This window comes from Leptonychotes weddellii, chromosome 5 (assembly GCF_054177405.1).
Source record: "Leptonychotes weddellii isolate Sample4059 chromosome 5, ASM5417740v2, whole genome shotgun sequence".
Lineage (NCBI taxonomy): Eukaryota > Metazoa > Chordata > Mammalia > Carnivora > Phocidae > Leptonychotes > Leptonychotes weddellii.
Genome location: NC_138373.1, coordinates 7,952,519 through 7,976,083, shown reverse-complemented (window position 1 = coordinate 7,976,083; position 23,565 = coordinate 7,952,519). Strand labels below are relative to the sequence as shown.

General features: G+C 62.7%; 1 protein-coding gene across 11 annotated transcripts; it reads left to right on the top strand.

Moving 5' to 3' along the window:
- Nucleotides 1-392: 392 nt before the first annotated feature.
- RASA4B (RAS p21 protein activator 4B) lies at nt 393-23,565 on the top strand. Of its 11 annotated transcripts, none has more exons than XM_081819449.1 (22): nt 393-626; nt 4,344-4,426; nt 5,412-5,468; nt 6,847-6,960; nt 7,480-7,541; nt 8,563-8,692; nt 10,557-10,638; nt 11,219-11,314; nt 11,562-11,653; nt 12,937-13,054; nt 13,290-13,440; nt 13,720-13,784; nt 14,174-14,286; nt 14,515-14,707; nt 14,936-15,073; nt 15,646-15,790; nt 16,072-16,238; nt 17,846-17,983; nt 19,210-19,345; nt 20,853-20,973; nt 22,720-22,784; nt 22,923-23,565. In XM_081819449.1, the coding sequence occupies exons 1-22, from the start codon at nt 405-407 to the stop codon at nt 23,042-23,044; spliced, it is 2,610 nt and encodes an 869-aa protein (XP_081675575.1). In that variant the 5' UTR covers nt 393-404; the 3' UTR covers nt 23,045-23,565. The 11 variants fall into 11 exon arrangements, with proteins under 11 accessions (XP_081675575.1, XP_030884657.2, XP_081675576.1 ...); XM_031028797.2 differs by having other exon boundaries at nt 11,183-11,314; XM_081819450.1 differs by lacking the exon at nt 6,847-6,960 and having other exon boundaries at nt 11,183-11,314.

Here is a 23,565-nt window from a genome sequence, read left to right as displayed (position 1 = left end):
ACCCACGCAGGGCGTCCCACGCGTCAGGCTCGGGTGGCCAGGGCGGTCCTCCGCGCACGTCCCCCGCCCGCGTGTCCCCGCACTTGCCCACGCCTCTGAACACACACTAGGGCCCCAAGCCCCCGTGCACCTGGGGACTGGCACTGGGACCACGCCCGCCGCCCACGCCTACCGGTGGCACAGGCCCCCCGGGCGCCGACCGTCGCGCCCTCGCCCCACCGCCACCGCCAGCGCCCGCGGAGAGCCGGCAGGGCAACAGCCCTCGGCTCAGGCCCCTCCCCTACCCCCAGGCGGCCAATGAGAGCAGCGATCCGGGCCGGCCCCGCCCACCCCAGGGAGCCCCGGCCGCCGATTGGCCCGCCCGGGCGCAGTGGCCCCCGCACGTGGGGCGGGGGCGGGGGTGAATGAAGTGGAAGCGATTCTCCCGCCCCCGCGCTTACCTCCCGCGCCTGGCGCGGCCCGCCCCCCGCGGCGCCCAGTCCCGCGCCCGCCCGCCGGCCCGCTGCACTCGACCCTGGCGTCGGGCGCCCCCGGGCCCGGACCCCGCGTCGTGGACCCGCGATGGCCAAACGCAGCTCGCTGTCCATCCGCATCGTGGAGGGGAAGAACCTGCCCGCCAAGGACATGTGAGCGCTGCCGGGGGTGGGGGCCCTAACTTTCTGGGGAGGGGCGCTGCCTCTTAAGCCTGACCTTTCTGGGGTCCACACGGCCGCCCACAAGTGGAGCAGCGGCGAGGGTGTGGCGAGTGTGGCCGCGGTGGTGGACTGGAAGGGAAATGGGGACAGTAAGATTTGTTGCGAGTACCGGGCGGGGCGGGGGGGACAGGGAAGGGCTGTGGACTGGGGAGGGGACGGGGGTCTGTAAGGGGCTTGAGTTAGCAGGGAAGGAGCCAACAGCGCCTCAAGAGGGGAAGGGGCTTTAATAGGACAGGGGCTGAGCCTGGGGGGCACCTCGCAGGGAGATGTCTCGGTGAACTGCGGGGGTGTGGCTGGAGGGGGTGGGGGTGCCCTGTGGAAACGAGGGGTCTTCCTCAGTAGGTGGGGGTGCCCTCTGGAAACGAGGGGTCTTCCTCAGTAATTCCGGAACCTTCAGTCCCCGAGAGTGTGCACCTGAAACACGCTCTGGGGGCCGGGGCTGTCCCGGGGCTTCCAGCTGTGCGCTGGCGTGAAGGGTGAACCTGTAGGTCAGGAGGCTGGGACCCGTGCAAAGTTGGGGCGGCTGCGGAGCAGCTGTTGCTTGTGCCCTGGGCTTTATCTGTGCCATGCGGTGGCTTCACCTCCTCACAAGTACTCAACAAGGCGGTCTCATCACTCCATTTTACAGATAAGGAAACTGAGGCTCGGAGACCTGAAAATGTTGGCTCCAAATGGCAGAGCAAGGTCTTGGTCCAGAGCTCCTAACCCACGGTGACATCTAGGGCTTTCCCTGGTCCCTGGCCAGATTTGAGGAGGTGTCAGCAGCCCCTTGTCCCAGCGCCCTTCTCAGTAGTCCCAGAGCTGAGCTGCCCCATCCCATCCCTGGCTCCCTTGTATACAGCCTTAGGCAGCATCTTAGCTCTGAAGCCTCACTTTCCGCTTCTGTAAACTGGAGGTCAAAAGCCCTTAAGCACAAGGCTAGAGGTGCGCTGGCTGCCTGGAGCGGGGTGTGGGGGAAAGGGAGCCCAGAGGCTGCATAGGGTCCAAAGTCCGCTGTCTGGAGTGCGCCCCCCTCCCCTGCCCGCCCCGGGCTCCGCAGCGGAGCCGAGGTGGCGAATGGGGAGGGGTGCGGGAGGCCGGGGCGAGGGCGTCTCTCTCACACGGACAGTGGCCCCTGTGAGTTTCCCTGTTCACTCAGCGCCTTGAGCAGTTCTAGTTCAAGGTCCCCTGGGCCTGGCGAGGCCAGGCTCAGCAGTTGCTATAGCAATGGGTGAGGGAGGGGGCTGGGCGGGCCGTCTCCAGGTGGGTTTCTGTGCTGGGGTGGGTAGGTGGGGCGGACGCTGGGAATGTGGTCTCTAGGGAGAGCAGGCGGATGAGCCCTGAGGAGGGTCTCAGCCTCCAGGCCCAGCCTCTAAGCACCCCCCAGGCTAGCACCGCTAACTAGGTCAGCTTGGCCTCCTCTGGCTGGTGGCTGCTGGAAGGAGCAGCCCCTCCGTCTGTCGCCTCCCTCTCCATCCCGCAGGCCCTAGTGCCTGGCTCTAGGCTTTCCCCAGCTCCGGGCGGCGAAGCTTTGGACTGGGTCTACCTGGGAGCCAAGGTGCCAGGTTCTCGGCCCAGTCCTGCCTCTGCGCAGCCGGGGGACCCTGGGGCTCCATCCCCCGGGGGGGGGCGGGGGGAGGGATGGGGGCGGGGCCGCTAAGTCGTGTTGGTTCTGCCTCCAGGATCTCTTTCCTTGACCTGCCCCCGTCCCTACTCACCTCCCCTCACCTCCTAAAGCCCTCAGACCTGTCACTTGGCTCTTAAATCCAGCTGTGACCCCCCCCTCAGCCCCTCACATTTGGGCTCTTTGCAGCCCTGCTTTTGCACACTTAGGGGCTTCTGCCTTCAGACACTCCCCTCCAGAGTCCTCCAGCAAGCTCCTGGTCATTCTTCAGGACTCCTCTCAAACTTCGGCTCCGTTCCAGGGCTTTCCCTGGTGCCCTCCGGCAGCCTTGGTTCTTGTGCCCCCGACTGTGCCCTCCAGCAGTTGGGGTCAGCTGGAGTCAGGACGATGCCCTTGGTAGCAGTTGCTGCTTCTTGGGCTGCCATGCTGTGTGACCACGAGGGGTAGGAACTGTGACTCATTCATCTTGGCATTCCAGGGGCCCTGGGGGGGGGGGGGGCTCCTGGTCCGTGGTGGAGGAGAATAAGGGCTGTGGAGGATCCTTCCATTTAATCCTTGTCTTAGTTCTGTAAGGTAGATAGGCTCAGTTCATAGAAGGGGAAACAGGCTCAGGATGTGCAAGTTACTTGCCAAGGCCACGTAGCATTTAGATAGAGAAGTCAGGATTCAAACCCACTCTTTCTGCTGCTGACAGCCCAAGAATCCTAGCTGGGCCGATGTTGCAGGCTTGCCGTGGGGCTCAGTGGGGACTGAGCCTTGCAAATGCCATGCAAATCATTTGGCTCAGGGACAGCAGGGGTTTGGAGATCCCAGGAGGCCCTCACTGAATGCCGGAGGAAGGGATGGTGGTGAGCCTGCCTCACTGTGCCTCATCAGCCTGTCTCCTGAACAGTCTCCCTTCCAGCCGGGACTTGCACACTTCCAAGGACGGGGAGCTCACCACCTTTTGTAGTGCTCCATCTTGACTGAGACAGTTCTGAGGAGGGAGACATCATCAGAGCTGCCATCTCCACTCATGGGCTTTTAGTTCTCTTAAGGGCAGAGAGCACAGCTGTGCTCCCTCTCACCGACCGCTTTCAGAGCCCACCTGTTCCTGTTCTGTTTCCATCTACCGTCTCTCATCCTTGTGCGCCTGGGTCAGCCAGACAGGAGCTAAGTCTCATAATGACCGGTGACTGACTGGCTCCCACGCCCGGTGGCCCTGGGGACGGGCCTGGGACTATTTCAGGGTTTGCCCTGATCCTTCCCCTCCCACAGCCTGGAAACTGCCAAGGGGCTAAATATAGAGGCCTTGCAAGTAGCCAGGCTAGCTTCCCCAAGTGGCTTGGGGAAGGGGAAGTAGGGCAGGGAGCCAGTCTGGGCCCTCCCTGTGCACTGGGCAGGGGCACAGGGCCCAACACCTGGTCAGGGTTCGTGGTTGGGCCTCTGGCCTCAGCCCGCTCCTGACACTGTCCCCTTTGCCCACCTCTGATCCAGCCACCCAGCTCCTCGCAGCCCCTGCACACCCAGGTCCATTCCTGCCTCCAGGCCTTTACCCCCGTGATCTGGCCTGTAACACAAACCCCAAACCACATGGTTCATTGAGAGATTCATTCAATGAGTGAGAGCTGCCCAGTGGGCAGCTGGGCTGGGCTCAGAGGGCTGCTAGGGGTGCCAGGCCAGGAGGCAGAGGTAGGGTAGAGGGGTCCCGCCCCCACCCACCCACCCCCAGGTCTCAGCCCACAGGGACATCTTCCTCCTTCCTAGTTCCTTGTGCAAATATGCGTGCAGCTGCTGGGCCCTGCCTCCCAGCCCAGCTCTGGGGGTGCACAGGGGCCTGATGGCTGGAGGCCCCGAGTCCCCTGGCTTTGGGGTGGTGGGATGCAAGCTAGGGTGTTCCCAAGGGGCTCTCTGGAGGAGGGGGCTCCTAAATGACACGGGAAGGGGTGACAGGCAGAGGAGCAAGGACCCGGGGCAGTCACCCTGTGAGCGCCGCACTGCACTGTGTGGAGAACTGAGTCCTGGGAGGACCTTCGGAGATGTTTTTCTCATGGCTTCCTCTGCAGGAAGAACCCCTTTTGAGAAAGGGAGCAGGGCTTGGAATTCCCCAACCTCCAACATGCAAATCTATGGACACTGGGCCTGAAAGGTACTCCCGGAGACAGTCCTCACCCCCTTTCTTGCTTGGGACCAGCCCTAGGCCTGGCTGGGGCTGCCCCCCCCCCCCGACCCCAGGAGTCCCCTACCAACCGAGACCAGGGCGCCGGAGCAGTCCCGGCTTGGTCTTCCCCTTCCTTCTTTCCCAGATGGCCGAGAGTTCGAGGGCAGACTGTTCTACTTGTTCATTCATTCATCCAGCAAACACCCCTGGGCCCCCTGTGTTGTGCCAAGCCCTGTCCTAGGCCCTGGGGACACAGAAGTGGCCCCTCTCTCGGGTGGTCAGGTGGGGGTGGCAGCTGAGGACAGCGCATCACTAGCGTTCCTGGGATGGGGGGAAAGATGGAGAGTTCGCAGGCAGTGGGCCCACAGGGGAGACCGGACTCCCTGCCTCTGGGATGGGGGTGGGCTCTGAGAGGCGGGGCGGGGGGCTTGAGGCTGGGAGGTGGGCAGCGTGGTCCAGGCGTCCAGGCGAGAGGAGCCTCGGGAGCAAGGGCTCGGGGGAGAGAGAACAAGGCGCCCACTTGGGTGTTGCGGATGGATCGATCGGGGCTTCTGGAGCTGGCCTGGGGCTGTTCCCTACTATGACTGTTGTTTCTGTCCTCCTTGGGGCGGGGCGGGAGGAAGGAGCATCCTTCCCCCGCCCCAAGCAGGAGGGCCCCCCCCGCCCCCGCCCCCGCCCCGGGCCCTTTCTCCCCTTCCCCTGCACCACTGCAGGGAAGCCTCCTGCAGGTTCCTGCCCTTTGCTCACCACGGGCCTCCCAGGCTGATGGGGGGGGAGCGGGGGGCACACGTTTCGGCCTGAGGAGCCACTGGGCCCTGGGGACACAGCCCAGGCCCCCGTGCCTCAGCCTTGATTGTCCTCTTCCTGGGGTCACAGAGGGCTGAGCTGCCCAGGAGCCCCCTGGGGCACCCCTACGCTCACCCCACCTGCCGCCGGCCGCCGGTCAGCCCCTCCCCGGCCTTGTGTCTTTCAGCACCGGCAGCAGTGACCCCTACTGCATCGTGAAAGTGGACAATGAGCCCATCATCCGGTACGGCCCTTTCCTCCAGCCCCCACTAAGGGTGGGTGACGGGGCTGCCCCTGCTCCTCCCCACTCACCCCTACCCTTCCAGCTCACACCCCGGGGCAGGGGAGGGGGCGGGCTCCGAGTGTCTGATCCCCTGGCCCCGCCCCTGCCCTGACACACCTGCTGGGAGGTGCGGAAACTGACCTCTAACTCCTCCTGCTGATTACTGACCTTAACGCCCATCCAGGCCTTCCATCCAAGGGCCTCTCGCCAGTGCTGTTCCTTTCGATGATCTTTACGGCCCTCGGAAGGGACAGAGGACGAGGAGTAGTAACAGTAGCTGTTATTTATGGAGTACCGTCCGCCGGGCCCTGTGCTAAGCCGTTTGCAGCCCACTTAAAACTTGCAAGGAGCTAGATGTGTGTGATATTGTTAAATTGCGCTTACGGATGAGGAACCCGGGGACTCAGAGACTAACTTGCCCAGGGTCACATACTTAGGAGGTGGCAGAGTCAGACTGGGACCCAAATCTGGCTAACCCCAAAGCCTGAGCATCTTCCTCCTCCCCTGTCCCGGGTCTCCCTCGGGGTCCCCACTCCCTGAGAGACTCCCACTGTGGTTATACCCCAGAAAGGCTGCTCCAGGCTAGGGGGCCCCAGCCTGTACCCAGAAGGGCCACCTCCCCTGGATGCACTTTTGCCCCTGGGCTCCACGATTCTGGGCAGGCTCTTTGAGGTCCAAACTCCTCTGTGTCTCTGGCCTCGACCTTGAACTTCATGGCCAGAGCTGCCCCACTGTTCTGCCCACCGAAGTGCCCATTGCTGACTGCCGGCTGAGGCTGCCAGACTCGTGGTTCTTCCCCCCTGCAAATAGGACCCCAAGTCTTCACATTCTGTCCAAACCATGATACCAAGAGGGGGATGGGCAAGATGGCTCTGATTGTCTCTGTGACAGACAGGGAAACCGAGGCTCCAGCATTCAAGTGACCTGTCGTGGTTGGGGTAAAGGTGATCATTTGAGCCTTCATCCGGGTCCTTGGGGGTTTCAGCTCCCCACCCCCCAACATTCCCTGCTGAGTCCCATGAGCTGAAGGCTCTGCCCTGGAGGGTCTGGCCACGTAAAACCTCTCTGGGCCAGCTCTGGCCACCTGTGGTCTCAGTTTCCCCAAATGGAAAATAGCCTGCTAGATGCAGCCCTGTGCCCCACCCAGGGCAGAGAGGAAGGTCAGGAGGGAATGACTGATGGTGGACAGTGGGGACTAGGACAAGGAAAATCATCAGCACTCATTCTCGGGAGTGGAAGGGGATGGGGGGAAAGGTGAACCTAAGTCACGTGGCCCTGTCTTGTCACGGCCCGGGGCCTGTGGGTAGCCCAGAGAGGTGCTGAGGGTCCTCTCCTGTAGGACAGCCACTGTGTGGAAGACCCTGTGCCCATTCTGGGGCGAGGAGTATCAGGTGCACCTGCCGCCCACCTTCCACGCCGTGGCCTTCTACGTCATGGATGAGGATGCCCTCAGGTGGGTGGGCCCCCACCCTTCAAATGGGGCCCAGACCCTGCCATGTCACTGCTGGGCCTGTTGAGAATGCTGGTCGCTTTGCCTCCTCTTTACGGCCTGGAGGGAGGGGGAGCCCCGGGAGGGTCTGGAAGGGTTCAGGGTTTGAGCAAGCAGGTGTCTGTGGGGGCGGGGGTGTTCACACTGCTCACACCACATCATCCATGTGCATGTACGTGCGTGAATAAAGGCACAGGTGTGCTGGGCTGTGCGTGGGGGCATGCGAGCTAGGAAACCCAGAATGAACTTGGCATATATGTGGGCCCATGTGTCCGTCCACATGCAGAAACCTAGCACATGCTCTTGAGAGTGTCCAGAATGCAGGGCCCGCAGGAGGGTCATGGGTCCTGCTCCGATCGGCTCCTGCAAATGACTGGAGTATCAGCCTCCCTGCTTCCCACAGGGCCCCTGAACTGGGCAGGAGGGGGGTCCCGGGCTCCCTGCGGAGCCCTGCCCAGCTCTGGCTCCCTCTCCATCCTCCAGCCGGGACGACGTTATTGGGAAGGTCTGCCTTACCAGGGACACCCTGGCCGCTCACCCTAAGGGTAAGATCCCTGGGAGGGAGCCCATGGCCTGCTCTTGCTTCCCCTCCCCTGGCCCCCCTCCTTCTACCCCCACTGGTCTGCCCCGTCCCTGGCCTTCCCCCAGTTCTGAGACCCTGGCCTCAATGCCCTGGCCCCATTCTGTCCCCTACTGGGACTGCATCCCCCTAGGGCAAAGAGGGGCTGCTAGTGGTGGGATCTGGGGCCTCTGCAGGCAGAGGAAGGGGCCTCTGTATGCTCCGTTGCTGAGGTGTGGAGACCCCTCCTCCCAATCGGCTGGCTCTTTCTGTCCCCTTGGGGTCCCCTCAGCCTGGGCCCCAGTGCCACTCTGTCCTAAGCCTGAGGGGTCAGCCTGTGGCCGGGCGAGGCCCCTTGGATGATGGCTGGGATGCTGACGCAGCCTCACCGTGTGACCCAGGGCAGGTGCTGTCTCCCGCGGGCTGGGTCCCTAGCCGGTGAGGGTTCAGACCGCGAGCTCTCAGGCGGTTCGGGTTCTGCTTGTCCGAGCCCCTGTGATTCGTCCCGGGCCTTCCCGGCACACACCTGCTCCTGTCTGTGAGGCCGGGGCGACTTTGCTGACTCACGGAGCCTCTCGGCGCCTGCCAGGCCAGAGGCCTTTTCTGCCCGCTGCCCCCGCCAGCCCCTCAAGGTCCCCCGGCCCAAGTGATGCTGGTCCCTTGTTGCTTCCCCATCTGGGCTCGGCCCCTCCTCCAGCAGCCCCAGACAAAAGAGTCGCTGTTTTAAAATGGAGAAACTGAGGCCCGAGAGGGCGGTCCTGCCACGAGTTAGGGTCAGCGGGGCATGAGAGTAAGGACACAGGGGTCGCCGGATTTGGATTTGCGTCAAGCCTCTTCCAACTGCTATTGCTCAGCTTCTGGGCCTGTGTCCCCATCTGTCCCTGGGGATGAGAGCCCCTGCCCCCCAGAGCTCGAGAGGACCCTGAGGGGATGGTGGAGGAGCGCCGTGGTGCCCAGCGGGGCTGAGGGAGAGGGCCGGGCCCCCGGCTGAGCCGCCTGCCCCACAGGTTTCAGTGGCTGGGCCCACCTGACGGAGGTCGACCCTGATGAGGAGGTGCAAGGTGAGATCCACCTGCGCCTGGAGGTGGTGCCGGGGCCGCGGGCCCGCCGCCTGCGCTGTTCTGTGCTGGAGGCCAGGTGAGGCGGGAGGGTCTGGGCAGCGGGGTGGTGGGCCCTACGCAACTAGGGACACCTGCTGCTACTGCCTGCCTGCTGTTCCCCCCCCCGAACTCCATGTCCTGGCCCCTGCTCCTCCTCCCACCAAGGCCTGCACGCAGGCGGACTGGGGAGGTTGCCCTGACCCGAAGGTGTTTCCTGGGTGACCCGGCCCAGGACGCTATGTCTCTTTGGGGACGGGGTGATGTTCTAATGGTGGGGCTTCGGGCATCATAGAGCAGTGGGGGTAGCAGGCAAGAGGGGACCCCAAACTCTGAGCATGCAGCCCCCGTGCCAAGACTGGGCTTCCCCTGGGTTTAACTGCGGTATGAACTTGGTGTGTGTGTGGGGGGGGGGGGTTGTCTCCAGGAGGGACAGTGACTTGGGCAGAAAGGTGGGCCTGAGTCACCTATGACAGGGCCCCCTTCCCCCACCCGGGTATTTTTAGCTGCAGGTTCCCCTCCTGTCTGGGCCTGAGTGTGAGTCACACACACTCCATGAGGAGCGCCTTCCCTTCTGGCTCCAGGCCACCCGCACAGGGTCCTTGGCTGCCTCTGGGGCGGGAGGGCAGGGCCTGGCCAGCGCCTATGGAAGAGCGGGTCCCCGCGGGGGTGGTCAGCTTCCCGGGGAGGAAGTTCTCTCTCCTGCAGGCGGGGACTGTGGCTCCCCTGGCTTGGTTCTCTGTCCTGGGGCTGGAGCGTGGACGAGGCACAGGCGGAGGGAAAATGTGTAGACTTGGGCAGAGGCCCGGTCACACCCTCATGCGTGGCCATTCCCACCCTCTGTCCCCCTGCCCACCCGCTTCCTCCTCCCTCAGCCTCACCTGGCACCGGGCTGTCTGTGGCCCGTGTGCGTGCATGCTCACATGGGTGCATATGCTCATACGTGTGCTCACACGCGTGCACATGGACACACACATGCTGCCGAGACTCCTGGGGACGCGGTGGTTGGGCCAACCTGTCCTCCACTTAGCAGGTGCCTGGGCGGGAGGAGCGGTCTGTCCAGATCTCTGTGTGGAGTTGGGGGGGGTCTTGGCCCCCCATCGCCCCCCGCTCAGATCCCACTGGCATTCTGGGAGGCCTGAGATGCTGTCTGTGCAGAAAGAATGTTTTTCATCTTTCTGGGAAGATTCTCAAGGCCACGTTCTGGAACTCTATTAGCTCGGAGGAGGAAAGAAAAGCAGGCCTGAGAAGCTTTAAACTGGAAAATATGGAGAAGAGTGGAAAATAGTAATTACAGTAAAAGGAAGAGGGGTGGGCTTTGCTGTTATTCCACAAAGGGCTCTGAGCTGGGGGTGTAGTTATTGCAGTAAAAGGAAGAGGGATTTGGGCTTTGCAAAGGATCAGCAGGATGGCCCATCGGGGCTGCTCCCCAAGATCCACTCTCCAAGTAGGGGAATACTGCGGGGCAGGCCTTCTAGAAGCCCCATGATCTCAATTGTGGCAGTTATCTTCTCCATTCTAACGATGGGGAGACAGGCTCAGAGAGGCAGCCCCAGCTCAGGGCTGCACTGGGAACCCCGGGCGGGGTGGAGGGCACAGCCCAGGCTGTTCCATGATGCACTTGCCTCCCCCACTCCCCAGAGCAGAGGATGAGCTCATAGCCAGCCTGCAGCTGTCAGCTCAGAGGAGCCATGGGGGGTTCCCTAGCCTGGTGTGGGTGCCGTGTGGAGGCTGGTGGGGTGAATACTGTGGGAATCAGCATCCAGAAAAGGGAGAGGCGCTGTCCACAGTCACCCAGCTTGCCAGGGCGCGGATGAGCCCAGCCTGGTGTGGTTACCCCACCGCTTGGGGTGCAGTCTGGGGAGGGGGGTGTGAGAAGTGGATGCTCTGCTCCACCCCCCCAGGGACCTAGCCCCCAAGGACCGAAATGGTGCATCTGACCCCTTCGTCCGAGTGCGCTACAACGGCCGGACGCAGGAGACCTCGGTGAGGGGGCCGGGGGAGCGGGGGGCAGGCAGGCCCTCATCGGCTGGGAGGTCAGGCTGGGACTGCGGCCTCACAGAAGAGGTTTAGAAAAGTGGGGTGATCCTGGTACATAGCAGGTCCTGGCCCTTCTGGCCCCGGCCCCTACAGCCCTAGCTGCCTTTCACTCCCAGCCTCCTGGGCCAAGACAGCAGCGTGGGGTTCATCTGCACCGTCCGACAGCTCCCCCCACTGCTTTGCTTCAGGAAGCAGCCAGGGTGGTGGGCTCAGCCCCTAGCATGGGTATGGGGTGGAGTCCTGGTTTCCCAGTGCAGTCTGCTACGTTTTTGCTCTGTGGCCTTGGACAAGTACTTTACCCCCTCTGGGCCTCCATTCCCCACCTTGAGAAATGAATAGGGGTTTGGACAGGAAGTTTATACCTCTGTTGTTGCAAGGCCCCAGCAGGGATCCCAAGTGGGGTGTTTGGGGTGGCTGTGCCCTTGGCTGGGCCTTCCTTGGGGGGGCCCGTGGGGGTCAGCCCCACCCTTCCTCGCCCTGTTCTGGGCAGATCGTGAAGAAATCATGTTACCCCCGCTGGAACGAGATGTTTGAGTTTGAGCTGGAAGAGGGGGCCATGGAAGCGCTGTGTGTGGAAGCCTGGGACTGGGACCTTGTCAGCCGGAATGACTTCTTGGGCAAAGTGAGTGCCCCGCCCCTTCCAGCCACACCTGCCACCACCTCTGAGCCTGGCCTCCATTCCGGCAAGGCCCCCAGCTCCCCCCCACCTCCGGCTGCCCCAAAGGGGCACTCCCCAGAATGAGCCACTGGTGCTCAGGGACCCCCGGAAGGGACTCCCCCAAAAGGAACAGTAGTTGGCAAGGAAGAGAGCTGAGGGTCCCAGCCTCAGCGTGCCGCCCCCACCCCCCCCGCCTCTGCCTTGCCCCCAGGTGGTGTTCAATGTCCAGAGACTGTGGGCAACCCAGCAGGAGGAGGGCTGGTTCCGGCTGCAGCCTGACCAGTCCAAGAGTCGGCGGGGAGAGTAAGTACCTGGGCTTGCCAGTGGGGCTGGTGGGGGCTGACAGTTGGCTCCATCAGGCAGGCAGGCAGGCACAGGGAGGGGCAGACCCTTGCCCACTGGGCCAGACTTATCCTGGCTGGTCCTGCCACCTGGCCCTTCTCACAGCCTTGGACTCAGCCCTGTCCTCCTAGCTTGGAGGCGGTAGAGGTCTCCTGCTTTCTACGTTCTGCCAGATTCTGGAATAGGCCTTCAGACTTTTTCCCTTTGAGGGTTTCTCAGCAGACCTCAGACCAGAGTTCAAGTCCCCAGAACTCTGACTCTCCCCCCCAAATTTTCCAGGAATAAGGTTGCCAGATAAAATATAGGATGTCCACTTAAAGCTGAATTTCAGGCAAACAATGAGTCATTTTTCAGTGTAAGTATGTCCATGCAGTGCTGGAGACAGACTTGTATTAAAGATACTCAAACTTAACGGGGCGCCTTGTATTTTTATTTTGGTAAATCTGGCAACCCCATCAAGGAAGCCCTCTGGCCTCCTTGCCCACCACTCAGCCTGGAGGTGGAGAATCAGCAGTGTCCCCCACCTTGGATGGTTCAGCTCTGTCTCTCTGCAGAAAGCCCCAGACCCCCTATCCCCACCATCGACAGGGCAGGGGCAGGGTAGACGGCTGTGTCCAGCAGTGAGGCATTTCCAGAGAACCAGCCAAGGGCCCTTTGGAGGGCTGCTGCGGATGAGGCCGTGCTGAGCAGCATCACTTAGTGAACTGTGCTGTGCTTCTGGAAGGGGGGGGCCTTAGAGATGGTTAAGCCTTGGTCAGCACCCCCACCAGAGGGATCTGAGCAGGGGAGCTTGGCAGTTAGATTTGTTGTGGCAAGTTGCCTAACCTGCTCGAGCCTCAGTGCCCCTGGCAGGTTGTTATGACACTTGGGGATTTGTTTCCAGTGTAGAGCGTATACACGAAGGAGCTGTTCTCTGAGAGTTTACAGATTCCAGGCTGGGGAGCCCAGCACATCCACATGGGTCAAGCTCAGAGTCCAAGGGGTCTTAGAGGGGGGCAGGGAGCCAGGCTGTGAAGATGGTTGGAAGGGGGAAGGGCTTTCCGAGCAGGGAGAGAAAGCAGCTTGGGGAAAGAATGGGGGCGGGGGTGGGGGGGAGGCAGTGCAGGGAGGCAAGGTGGGGGGCATGAGCCAAGAGACTGAGAGGCTGGCCCCAAGTGGGGAACATGGAGGCAGTGGGGAGGGGGCCTGGCCCAGGCGGCCTGAGTCCTTGGTGGAGAGGTCACAGGCTGCCCTGCCCGTTCCAGGGGCAGCCTGGGCTCCTTGCAGCTGGAGGTGCGGCTGCGGGATGAGACGGTACTGCCCTCCGGCTGCTACCAGCCCCTGGTGCGGCTGCTGTGCTGTGAGGTGAAGCTGGGCACCCAGGTGAGGGGGCCCCGGGGGGAGGGGGGAGGGTCCGGGGACAGCAGGCCTACACCTGCTCTGAAGAGCAAAGCGCTCCGTTCTCAGGATGGTAAGGAACTAGCCAGTGCCCAGGGCCCTTTGCCATCCCTTGGAAAAGCACCCCCCCTTCCCCGTGGTCCTCTGAGGTCCTCAGAGTGAAGGGTTTGGGTTCCCCTGTGGGTCCTCCAGCCCTGCCTCTCCTTACTGCCTCCTGCAGGGCCCAGGGCAGCTGATACCACTTATTGAGGAGACAACAAGCACTGAGTGCCGCCAGGATGTGGCCACCAACCTGCTCAAGCTCTTCCTGGGGCAGGGACTGGCCAAGGACTTTCTGGACCTGCTCTTCCAGCTGGAGCTGGGTCGTACCAGTGAGGCCTGGGAGGGGGCAGCCTGTGTGAGGGTGTGGTGGAGAGGGGAACCAGGAGCCTAGGACTCCAGAGATACTGAGAGGGGAGAAATCTGGGAAGCCTTCCTGTAGGAAGCTTAGCTGGGTCTGAGGAGGCAAAGCAAAGAGCAAAAGGCATAGGTGTGGCAGTGTGCTGGGAGGTGGCAAGGTAGTTCCTTACAGAGGGGCCAACTTAGAGCCCCCACCCCCATGGTCCTCCGTCCTTCCCCAACCCCCTAACCACTAGAACCTCTGCTCGTAGGTGAGGCTAACACCCTGTTCCGGAGCAACTCTCTGGCCTCAAAGTCCATGGAGTCTTTTCTGAAGGTGAGGTTGAGTGGTATATGGTCTTTGTTTCCTAGGTGAGGAGACGGAGGTTCAGAAGGGCCGAGAGAGAGGGTGGGAGCTTAAGCTCCAGTCTTTGGTTGGGAGCCCAGGGCCCTTTAAGGCTAAGAATTTCATCCATCCACCCATGCATCCATTCACTCGTTAATTCGCGCAGCAGCAGTTTGTCACGCTGTCCCCTTTGCGTGCCTGGCTCGTCCATCCTGAGTGGACACGGCAGGCAGATGGTGCACGGGGTGGCTGGGAGGCCAGCTGCAGGGGGAAGGCCTGCAGGCAGATGGTGCACGGGGTGGCTGGGAGGCCAGCTGCAGGGGGAAGGCCTGCAGCTGGAGGCGGGAGGCAGGACCAATGCCACCCCCCGCGGCCCCCAGGTGGCTGGGATGCGGTATCTGCACGGCGTCCTGGGCCCCATCATTGACAGGGTGTTTGAGGAGAAGAAGTACGTGGAGCTGGACCCCAGCAAAGTGGAGGTCAAGGATGTAGGGTGAGGCCAGGGGGGACTCCGGGGAGGAGGGGGGGGCGGGGGTGCCAGGCCCTTTTTGCAAGTGTATGTTTTGGCCCTTTCTGCCTGGGTCTACCTTCCGTCGCTCTGCCCACCTGTGCGTTGCCTCTGTCCCTGTCTCTGCTGACGCCTTATTGCGCCTGTCTCGGGGAGCCTCTGTGCGAGTCTGTGCAGGGGCGCTGACCTCCATCCTCCGCGGGATCCACTCAGGTGCTCCGGGCTGCACCGCCCACAGACCGAGGCCGAGGTGCTGGAGCAGAGCGCGCAGACGCTGCGCACCCACCTGGGGGCGCTGCTGAGCGCGCTCAGTCGCTCCGTTCGCGCATGCCCCGCCGTGGTCCGCGCCACCTTCCGGCAGCTTTTCCGGCGCGTGCGCGAGCGCTTCCCCAGCGCCCAGCACGAGGTGCGCCCCCTGCCGGTGGGGCCGGGCGGAGGGAAGAAAGCGGGGGCGGGGAGGGGGAGCCCTGGCGTCCCGGGCGCGGCGGTGGCGGTAGTGGTGGGGGTAGGGGGTTAGAACCGCAGGCTGGGTCTTGGGGAGCGGGAGAGGCGGGGACAGCACCAAAGGCCCGCGGGCGGTCCCGAGGCGAGGCCTCAGGCAGTCCAGCCCTGCCCCCCGCCCCGCGCCCCCCAGAACGTGCCGTTCATCGCCGTCACCAGCTTCCTGTGCCTGCGCTTCTTCTCTCCCGCCATCATGGCGCCCAAGCTCTTCCACCTGCGGGAGCGGCACGCGGACGCGCGCACCAGCCGTACCCTGCTCCTGCTGGCCAAGGTGCGGGCCCGGGGACGCGGGCGGGATGCCCAGCCGGCTGCCCACGGGGCCCTTGCCTGCATGGCAGTGTGTCCCCGACTGGCTTCAGGAACGCCGGTGGCACCGCACTTCACAGTTGACAAAGCTTTCTCATGGTCACCCGAGCTCATGGACAAGGAAACAGGTCCCTGCGGGGGAAGAGATTACCCAAGGCCGCACGGCCTGTGTTGTGTGAATGCGGGCCTTCTAACGCCCAGATCTACTTATTCCCAGGCGGCACCTAGCTGCCTGGCACCAGGCTGGGGCTGGCGTACCCAGGTGGGGGGGAGCACTCTCCTATTAAACTTGCCGAGGAAGGCCAGTAGGTTGGCCTCAAGTAGTCTCAACTGTCAGGTCCCGAAAGGCCTCAAACTCCGTGATCGGCCCAGCCCCGAACCCCAGTGCGGATGGAACAGGCCCATGAGCAGAGCTTGTGCCGCTTCTGCCTCCGTTTCTACCGCGGGAGTAGCACCCATTTGGGGGCGGGAAGGGGGAGGTTGCAGTGGGGGGCCCTTGACCCAGCAGAGCCTGGCCCTTGCTGCTGTCACCCGCAGGCGGTCCAGAATGTGGGCAACCTGGACACGCCCGCTTCCAGAGCCAAGGAGGCTTGGATGGAGCCGCTGCAGCCCACCGTGCGCCAGGGCGTGGCTCAGCTGAAGGACTTCATCACTAAACTGGTGGACATCGAGGAGAAGGAGGGTGAGCACGCCCTGTGGGGCCCCAGGCTACCCTCTCCGTCCAGATTTGCTCCGCCCCCGCCCCGTGGCCCCACCCACACTGGCCTGTCTTACAGCGCTGCCCACAGCCTCCAGGTCCCGTTTACTCTGCCCTCTGTCTCTCTGGTCGCACCCACAGCCTCTTGATCCCGTTTGCCCTGTCCCACGGCCTTGCCCACCTGCTGCCTGTGCCCCTCGCGGCTCTGCTCCAGGCCCTACTTCGTCCCTGGACTCACATTTTACCCTCTCTCCCTGGCCCGGCAGAGCTGGACCTACAGCGGGCACTGAGTTTGCAGGCACCGCCGGTGAAGGAGGGGCCGCTCTTCATCCACAGGACCAAGGGCAAGGGCCCCCTCATGTCCTCCTTCAAGAAACTCCACTTTTCCCTCACCACCGAGGCCCTCAGCTTCGCCAAGACACCTAGCTCTAAGGTGGGCAAGTGGGGATCCGAGGGGTTTATAACACCCTCCTCCCTCGGAGCCCATCCCGGGATCAGAGAAGAACGCCAGGCGGGACCAGGCTTCTGGTGTCAGCCACAGGATCTCTTAAGACCCGTAGGGAAGAAGCTTTTCTGCCCAGAGGGCAGGGGGCAGGCAGTGGCTGCCATGTCAGCCCTGGCTTCTTGGTGCATGAGTGGGGTGGGGGGCTGAGGAGTGCTTCTGAGAGATGGAGGAATGAGAGGGGGGCTGGGAGGAGTCCTGGTTTCCAGCCCTGTGTACCTGGGAAGTGTCTCAACCTCTCTGAGCTTTGGTTGGTGTCTTGGCCTACAAACTGGGGACGGCGGTCCCTACTTCCCAAGTTGTTGAGGGCAGAGGAGATAATCACTCTGAGGGTGCAGAGCCCGGGCCCGGCGCAGGGCAGGATCTCAGCCAGTGGTTTTACCGAAGGCCCCGGGCTGGCCTCCTGTCCATGCTCTTCTCCCAGGAAGGGCGGAGCACTTATGTTCTGGATGGATCTGCTGAGCCCTAGCTGGGCTGACCCGACCCCCCGCCGGCCAGGCTCTGGGGATGGTCTTCCGGGGATTCCCAACCCGGCCCTGAGCAGCTGATGGGAGAACCGAGAGGGTGAGGGAGCTCCCCGGGTGACCCCTTAGTCTGGGCCTCTCGCTTTCCGGTTTCTTCCACTCCTAGCAGCTGCCCAGCCGCTGAGTCCCCTCAGCATTTTCTGCAGCCTCGGCCAAGCCTGGCAGGGCCTTCCCTTGTGCCACTCTGGGCCCCTTTCCATTTCTTGGCATTGAGCTCTGCCTTTTTGTGGGCATATCCGTGCATCCCCCTGTGCAGCTCCCCCCTTCTGCCTCCTTCCTGTCTCCTCTTCAGCAGAAGAGGGCAGCACATCTTCTGTCCTTTGGGAGGCCCCACCCCCAGATGTGTGTCCCCGGGGCTCCCCTCCAGGTGTTCCCACTCCTCCCAAGAGGCGGCTCTGCCCTTCTCTGCTCGTCACTGGGGCCAGCAGGGGTGGTGGGCTTGGATGCCAGGCTGGGGGGAGTGGGTGCTCTCCTGAGGGCCATGGGGACTCTTAACTTGGGTGATAAGGTCCCTGATGAGTTCTGATGGGAGACCCCGGGTTGGGGGCTGCTAGCCCAGGTTCCGCTTCAGTAGGTTGGGGGCCCCTCAGGGACACAGACCCATCAGACGCACAGCTTCTCTCCGTCTCATTCGTGTCTTACCGGATTGGATGATGGCAGGAGTGGGGAGGGGCCAGGAGGCGGGGAAGGTAAAGGCACGGGGTGGCGGGGGGGGTGGATTATTCATAAGGGGAAAGGCACAGGGCCTGGTCCAGGCAGGTGCTACATTCCAGGCCTGGGGAATGCTGGGAGTCCAGACATTTCCAAAGCTCAGACCTCCCATGACCGCTGCGAACCCTCGAGAGGCCAGGCACTTAGTCACCATTTGTCTGCACTGTCTGGCTGGAGTCACTCACAGAGCCGGGTCCCCTAAGCCAACCCCCGGGGCTGCAGAAGGGGAGACTAAGGCCCAGAACTAGGACACGGAGTGGTCCCGGCTCGGACCCTGAGTCTCCCTGCCTCGGCCCACTCCAGAAAAGCGCCTTCATCAAGCTAGCCAATATCCGGGCGGCAGAGAAGGTGGAGGAGAAGAGCTTCGGCAGCTCGCACGTCATGCAGGTCATCTACGAGGATGACGCGGGCAAGCCCCAGACCATGTACCTGCAGTGCAAGGTGGGGGCCGTGTGGTGGGCACTCGAGGGGAGGGCCGCTGGGGGAAGAGCTGCCTGGGGAGATGGGGGGGCTAGAAGGAGGCCCCAGTGAGCCTCCTACCCCCTTGTCAGCTGCACCAGGCCCAGCAAGGTGTGAGAGCCGATTGAGTGCAGTGCGCGCGTGTGTGTGTGTGCGTGCGTGCGTGTGTGTGTGTGTGGCCTGGGGCCTGGGGGCCTGTGCCTGTGGCTTTCCCTGGGCCTGTCTAGGCACCCCAGTGTAGGTCTGTGCGTGGTCCAGTGTAAGGACGTGTACGGTCCTGTGATTTGGAGCTTCACACGTTGTACACGTTTGTGGAAAACGATTTCTGAGTATCTGTGTTGGTGCCTATGTGTTTGCGGAACACGTCAACACGTAATCCTCCCATGTTTATGCGGCGTGTGGCTCTGAGTACACGCCCTCAGGTTCTTGTCTCTTTACGTACTGATTCATCCATTCATCTGAGAGGTGTTTGTGGAGCGTCTGCAAGGCTCAGGCGTGGTTCTCCGGGGTGGGGGTACAGTGGCAGGGGAAGGAGCCCTGCCCTCGTGGAACTTGTCTCCCAGGGAGGCAGATGGACCCCTAAATCAATAATTTTTTTTTTAAGATTTTATTTATTTATTTGAGAGAGAGTGAATGAGAGAGAGCATATGAGAGGAGGGAGGGTCAGAGGGAGAAGCAGACTCCCTGCCAAGCAGGGAGCCCGATGTGGGACTCGATCCCGGGACTCCAGGATCATGACCTGAGCTGAAGGCAGTCGCTTAACCAACTGAGCCACCCAGGCACCCCTAAATCAATATTTAAAATGTCAAATGGTGGCAGTGCCTTGAAGGGCACAAAGGAGACTAAGGGAGAGAGGGAGGGGACAGAGTAGCATTGAGCAGGGGGACGCTGCTCTCTAAAGGGTGGGCGGGAGGGCCTCTGAGAAGGGGCATCGTGAAGGAGAGAACGTCTAGGGGCAGGACACGGGGAGCAAGAAGGAAGGCTGAAGGCAGAGGGGGTTTGGCTTGTCCCTGGGAGGGACTGTCCAGAGCTACAGGGGAAAATGGTGACCACCCCGTACAGTTGCCCAAGGCATGGCCGAGGGGGCGAGTGGCGGCCGACGTCCAGCCGGCACTCTGCTCATCAGGCCATGTGCTTGGGAGCTCCAGGAAGGGAGGGCGGGCTTCCTGGAGCGGGTGACCTCTGACGGCCCCCCGCGCCCCCGGCAGTGTGTGAACGAGCTGAACCAGTGGCTGTCTGCGCTGCGGAAGGTGTGCATCAGCAACCCCGGCCTGCTGGGTTCCTACCACCCTGGCGTCTTCCGTGGGGACAAGTGGAGCTGTTGCCACCAGAAGGACAAGTCAGGTGGGAGCGGAGGCCTGGGCCCCCCTACACGGCATCTGTCCACCCTGGCTGGCCTGGCTGGGGGCCACCTGTGCACCCGTGGGAAGGCATTGGTCCCTGCAGGTGCTGCGGGCAGGAAGGGTTCTGTGACGACAGTTTGGGACGTGCTGCGTGGTGTGGGTGCCGCACGTGGGTTCGCTGAGGGCCCCGAGGAGGCCTGGAAACGAGTTGGAGTGTAACACCAGCTCACGGGACAGGGGCCCTTTCTTGCCCAGGGAGGGAGGTTCCTGCGAACCAGGGCTCCAAGGAACACACTGTGGGAACTCTTCGCTGCTGAGCTGCATGTTCCCACCTGGCAGCCTGATAACTGGAGCTGCGGGTGGGGGACCCTGGGCACCAGAGGGATGGCCGAGACGAGCTGCTGCTAGAACTTTCCATGATGGTGGGACTGGTGCCCGGTTCTGCGCGTGTGCTCGTTACGAACACGTGGCTTGAGCCGTGGCCAGTGTGGCCCAGGAACAGAGTTCAAAGTTTGTTTTAATTTTATGTAATTTTAATGATTTTAAATTTAAGCAGCTTTCTGTGGCTAGCTGGTTTCCCTATCGGACAGCTCAGTTCTGGGACTGTTAAGATCTTCTCTTACCTCCATCCGCTTTACAAAATTTTTTTTTTTTTTTTTTTTTTAAGATTTTATTTATTTATTTGACAGAGAGACAGCGAGAGAGGGAACACAGTAGGGGGAGTGGGGGAGGGAGAAGCAGGTTTCCTGCTGAGCAGGGAGCCCAATGCGGGGCTCGATCCCAGGACCCTGGGATCATGACCTGAGCTGAAGGCAGACGCTTCACCGACTGAGCCACCCAGGCTCACTGCTTTACAAAATTCTTGCTCCACGGTCTCAGAAGAGACTCAGCCCCTGGAGCCCCCAGCCTCAGCCCCCGGAGCCTGGCACGGGAGGCCCTGGGAAGCTGCCCCACCTGCTCCAGCCCAGCCCTGGGTCTGGGAGGGGACAGTGGCAGCTCTGGTTGGTTGGCCTGACCTGCAGCCGCTGGCTTTGACCTTCATGGTGATAGCCCTTGTTATTGGTGAGGGGGACTCCCTAGGGCGCTAGGAGGTAGGTCTGGTAGCCCATTCTGTGGAGGAGAAAACCGAGGCTTAAGGGGGCCGGTGCTTCTGCAAGGTCGTCAGCCAGCAAGTGGCAGGGCCGGCTCATTCCAAGGCCCTCAGCCCTCAGCTTCTGTCCCCGTGATCTTACGGTCCCAGGCTGCTCCCTTCTTCCTTCCAGGCAGGCAGCCATCCAGAAAGCCTTCCGGCCCCCTTGAGTTGTCTCCTGTGCGGCTCCCATGCTCGGCAGTCATGTATCTCTGGACTCAGGAGCTGCACCCGGCAGAGATGAGCTGCTGCCCTCCTGGGGCCCCTGAGCCCATTCCTGTCCCTGTCCAGGCTTCAGTGTCCCCACCTGCACTGCCATGAAGTTGGACGTAAGCTCTCATGGACCCTGCCCGCAACCCTGCCCTCTCTGTGCCCCCAGATCTGGGCTGTGACAAGACCCGGTCACGGGTGACCCTGCAGGAGTGGAATGACCCTCTGGATCATGACCTGGAGGCCCAGCTCATCTACCGGCACCTGCTGGGCGTGGAGGCTGCACTGAGGTGAGGAGGCCTGTGTGGCCCCGGGGAGTGTGGCGGGCGAGGGCCAGAGCTGGGGCTGCATGGCTGGTCCCCTGCTGCGGATCAGGCCTGGCCCCTTCCTGCTGGTGGCAGCCACACCCGGGGAGGGGCACGCGGGTCTCTGCAGCGTGAGGCTGGCTCATGTGAGGAGGAAGGCTCAAGGGCTGCAGAAGGCCTGGGTCATTGCCACAGCTGTGGTCCTGCCCCCCGGACTGACGCAGCCTCCCAACCTGTCCGGCCTCCCCATCGTGCCCTCGGAGCGCAGGGACTGTCCTCAGCCAGCTCTCTTGAGTTCCTCAGCCATCTCCTTAATGCCCTGGTTCTCAGCCCTTGGCTCCCGCTCAGAAAAAACCAGAATGCCTACCGCACTGACTCAGAATCTCCGGAGGTGGAGTCCAGAGTGGGGAGATCTCCAAGCAACCCTCTGCTTCCCTGAGCGGCTTCCCTGAGCCTGCTGGAATGGGGGCGGTTTTCTGCCCCACACCCCAGGCCCCGGGGCCCTGGAGGGGTGGTGGCTCTTGTCCTTGTTCCTCATCAACTTTTCCAGGGTGTAATCTCTTCCTCAGAACCTTCGAAGCTCATGGGGTCAGACGAGAACCGCTCGCTCCCCTGTGAGCCAGAGTCTCCAGTAGCTCCCAGGTCACTCTGCAGCCACATGTCCTTTCTGATGGTGTGGTCCTGTCACCAGCTTCCTCTCTACCCCTAGTCTGGCCCCCTGGCTCGGTGACTTTGTCCTCCACACCTACTGGATGAAGCCACCACCCTGTCTGTTCTGTTCCCGGAACCCACAGCTGTCCCCCATTTAAGTCAGGAAGCGACAGAGCCAAGATTGGAACCCAAGCCACCTTGGGTTCAGGTGGGTCCCGCCACGGGACCAGTGCCCTGGGGCCTGACCATAGCCTCCCCAGCTCTGGAACCACCCGGCCACCCCTCTTCTCATTCTGCCTCACCTCCTTGCCATCGAGCACCACGAGACCTTCTGCCCCACTGGCACCTCTGATCCCCTGACACGGTGACCCGTCCTTAGTCCCTGCTGTGCCCACTTCCTGTGGCTGCTGTAACCAGTTACTGGGAACGATGTCTTCGCTTGCGGTCAGTTCAAATTAGCAAATGAGCAGAGCAGGTAGGGGCCTAGAAGGCATCTCAGGAGGAGGAGCAGCTCGTTAGATCTTAACAGGGACACAGCTCTTCGGAAACACGTCAGGGAGACCGGCAAAAAGACCAAGCCAGTGGAATTCCGAAGCAAGGCATTTCAAGCCTGGGGTCCACGTGGCTGCTCGCTCTCCCTCCGTGTGGGCTCCCAGGGTCGTACCTGAGGGCCCAGGGATCTCTGGTGAACCCCGGTTAGGAATTGTGCTTAGCCTGCAACTGGCTCGTCCTCCCAGAAGGAGGAAACTCGTCCCACCACCAGTTAATCCTGGGACTTCAGGCCCCAGCTGGCCCTTTTCCGCAGGGTCCTCCGAAACGGGAGTGATGTGGTTCGAACTTGGGTTTCCAAAGTGCCTTCTGCCGGCGCACCGTGGTGGTGGGGGGGGGGACCAGAGGAGGCTGGAAGAGGGAAGATGGCAGGTGACCAGGGGACCATGACCTGGACCCCTGTTACTTCCCCACAGATTGAAAGGATCGGCCCCCACCCCCAGGATCCCCTCCAGCTGAGGAGGCCCACGCGGGGTCACCCAGCCTTCCTGGCAAGGGCACCACGAGCTCTCACTCTGTCCTCCGCCACAGGGAGAAGCACCGGGAGCTGAGTGCAGGCACAGGGGCAGGCTCTGTGCGCACGGGCCCAGGGGAAGGTAGGTTCCTCCCAGCTGGGCCCCTGCAGTGGCCTGAGCTCCGTTCCGGGGGACTGTGGGCGGGGCCCCACTCCGGGGGCGGTGGGGGGGGGCCCTCTGACCCTGGCTGCTCCGCCCTCATCCTGCATCTGCTTCCAGCCCCCGAGGACCCACTGGCCCAGCTGCTGCAGGTGCTGCAGGACCTCCAGGAGGCCCACAGCTCCAGCCCCGCCGGCTCACGGTCCTCGGGGCCCAACCGCCCGCTGGCGCTGCAGACGTGAGGTCCGCCCCCCGCGCCCTCGCCGAGCCCCCTGCCAGGTGCTTGGAGACCCCCGGGTGCGCTTTCGGCTCTTCACTTCACTCCCGCTCACTGGGGAGCAGGGCTTAGGGCTCTCGTGGGCTGGGTGAATTGGGGGGCCGGGGGGCCCAGAAGGCCCATCGTTGCCTGCCTGAAGTCTCTAGGGCGCCGGGCCGCACTCCCGCTCCTCCCTGGAGCCTGGCTGCTCCCCGCCGGCCCCGCAGCCATCCCTGGCACTAGCCCACGCTCTCCAGGGGCCCGCTCTCCTGCCCAGGGCGGGCCTAGCCGGAAACCACCCCTAGGGTGGCCCGAGCCCAGGTGGACGGATGCTCCTTGGACCCAGAGAAGTGGGAGGAAACACGGAGCTCAGGAGACCAGGCCGGGACCTCAGCATCCCCCAGCTCCTGGCCACCACACCACCTGCTCCCCCCCGGCCGCTGGCTGGGCCCGCCGGGCGAGCTTCGCTGGTGCTCTGTCGCTGACAATAAACCTGCTGTGACCGCC

Excerpts from the sequence above, each read along its gene's own strand:
- RASA4B (XM_031028797.2), top strand. The coding sequence starts at position 405 with ATGAAGTGGAAGCGATTCTCCCGCCCCCGCGCTTACCTCCCGCGCCTG. Across the intron at positions 11,315-11,561 it reads GGAATGACTTCTTGGGCAAA|GTGGTGTTCAATGTCCAGAG; the intron begins GTGAGTGCCCCG and ends CCTTGCCCCCAG. Across the intron at positions 16,239-17,845 it reads CCAAGACACCTAGCTCTAAG|AAAAGCGCCTTCATCAAGCT; the intron begins GTGGGCAAGTGG and ends GGCCCACTCCAG.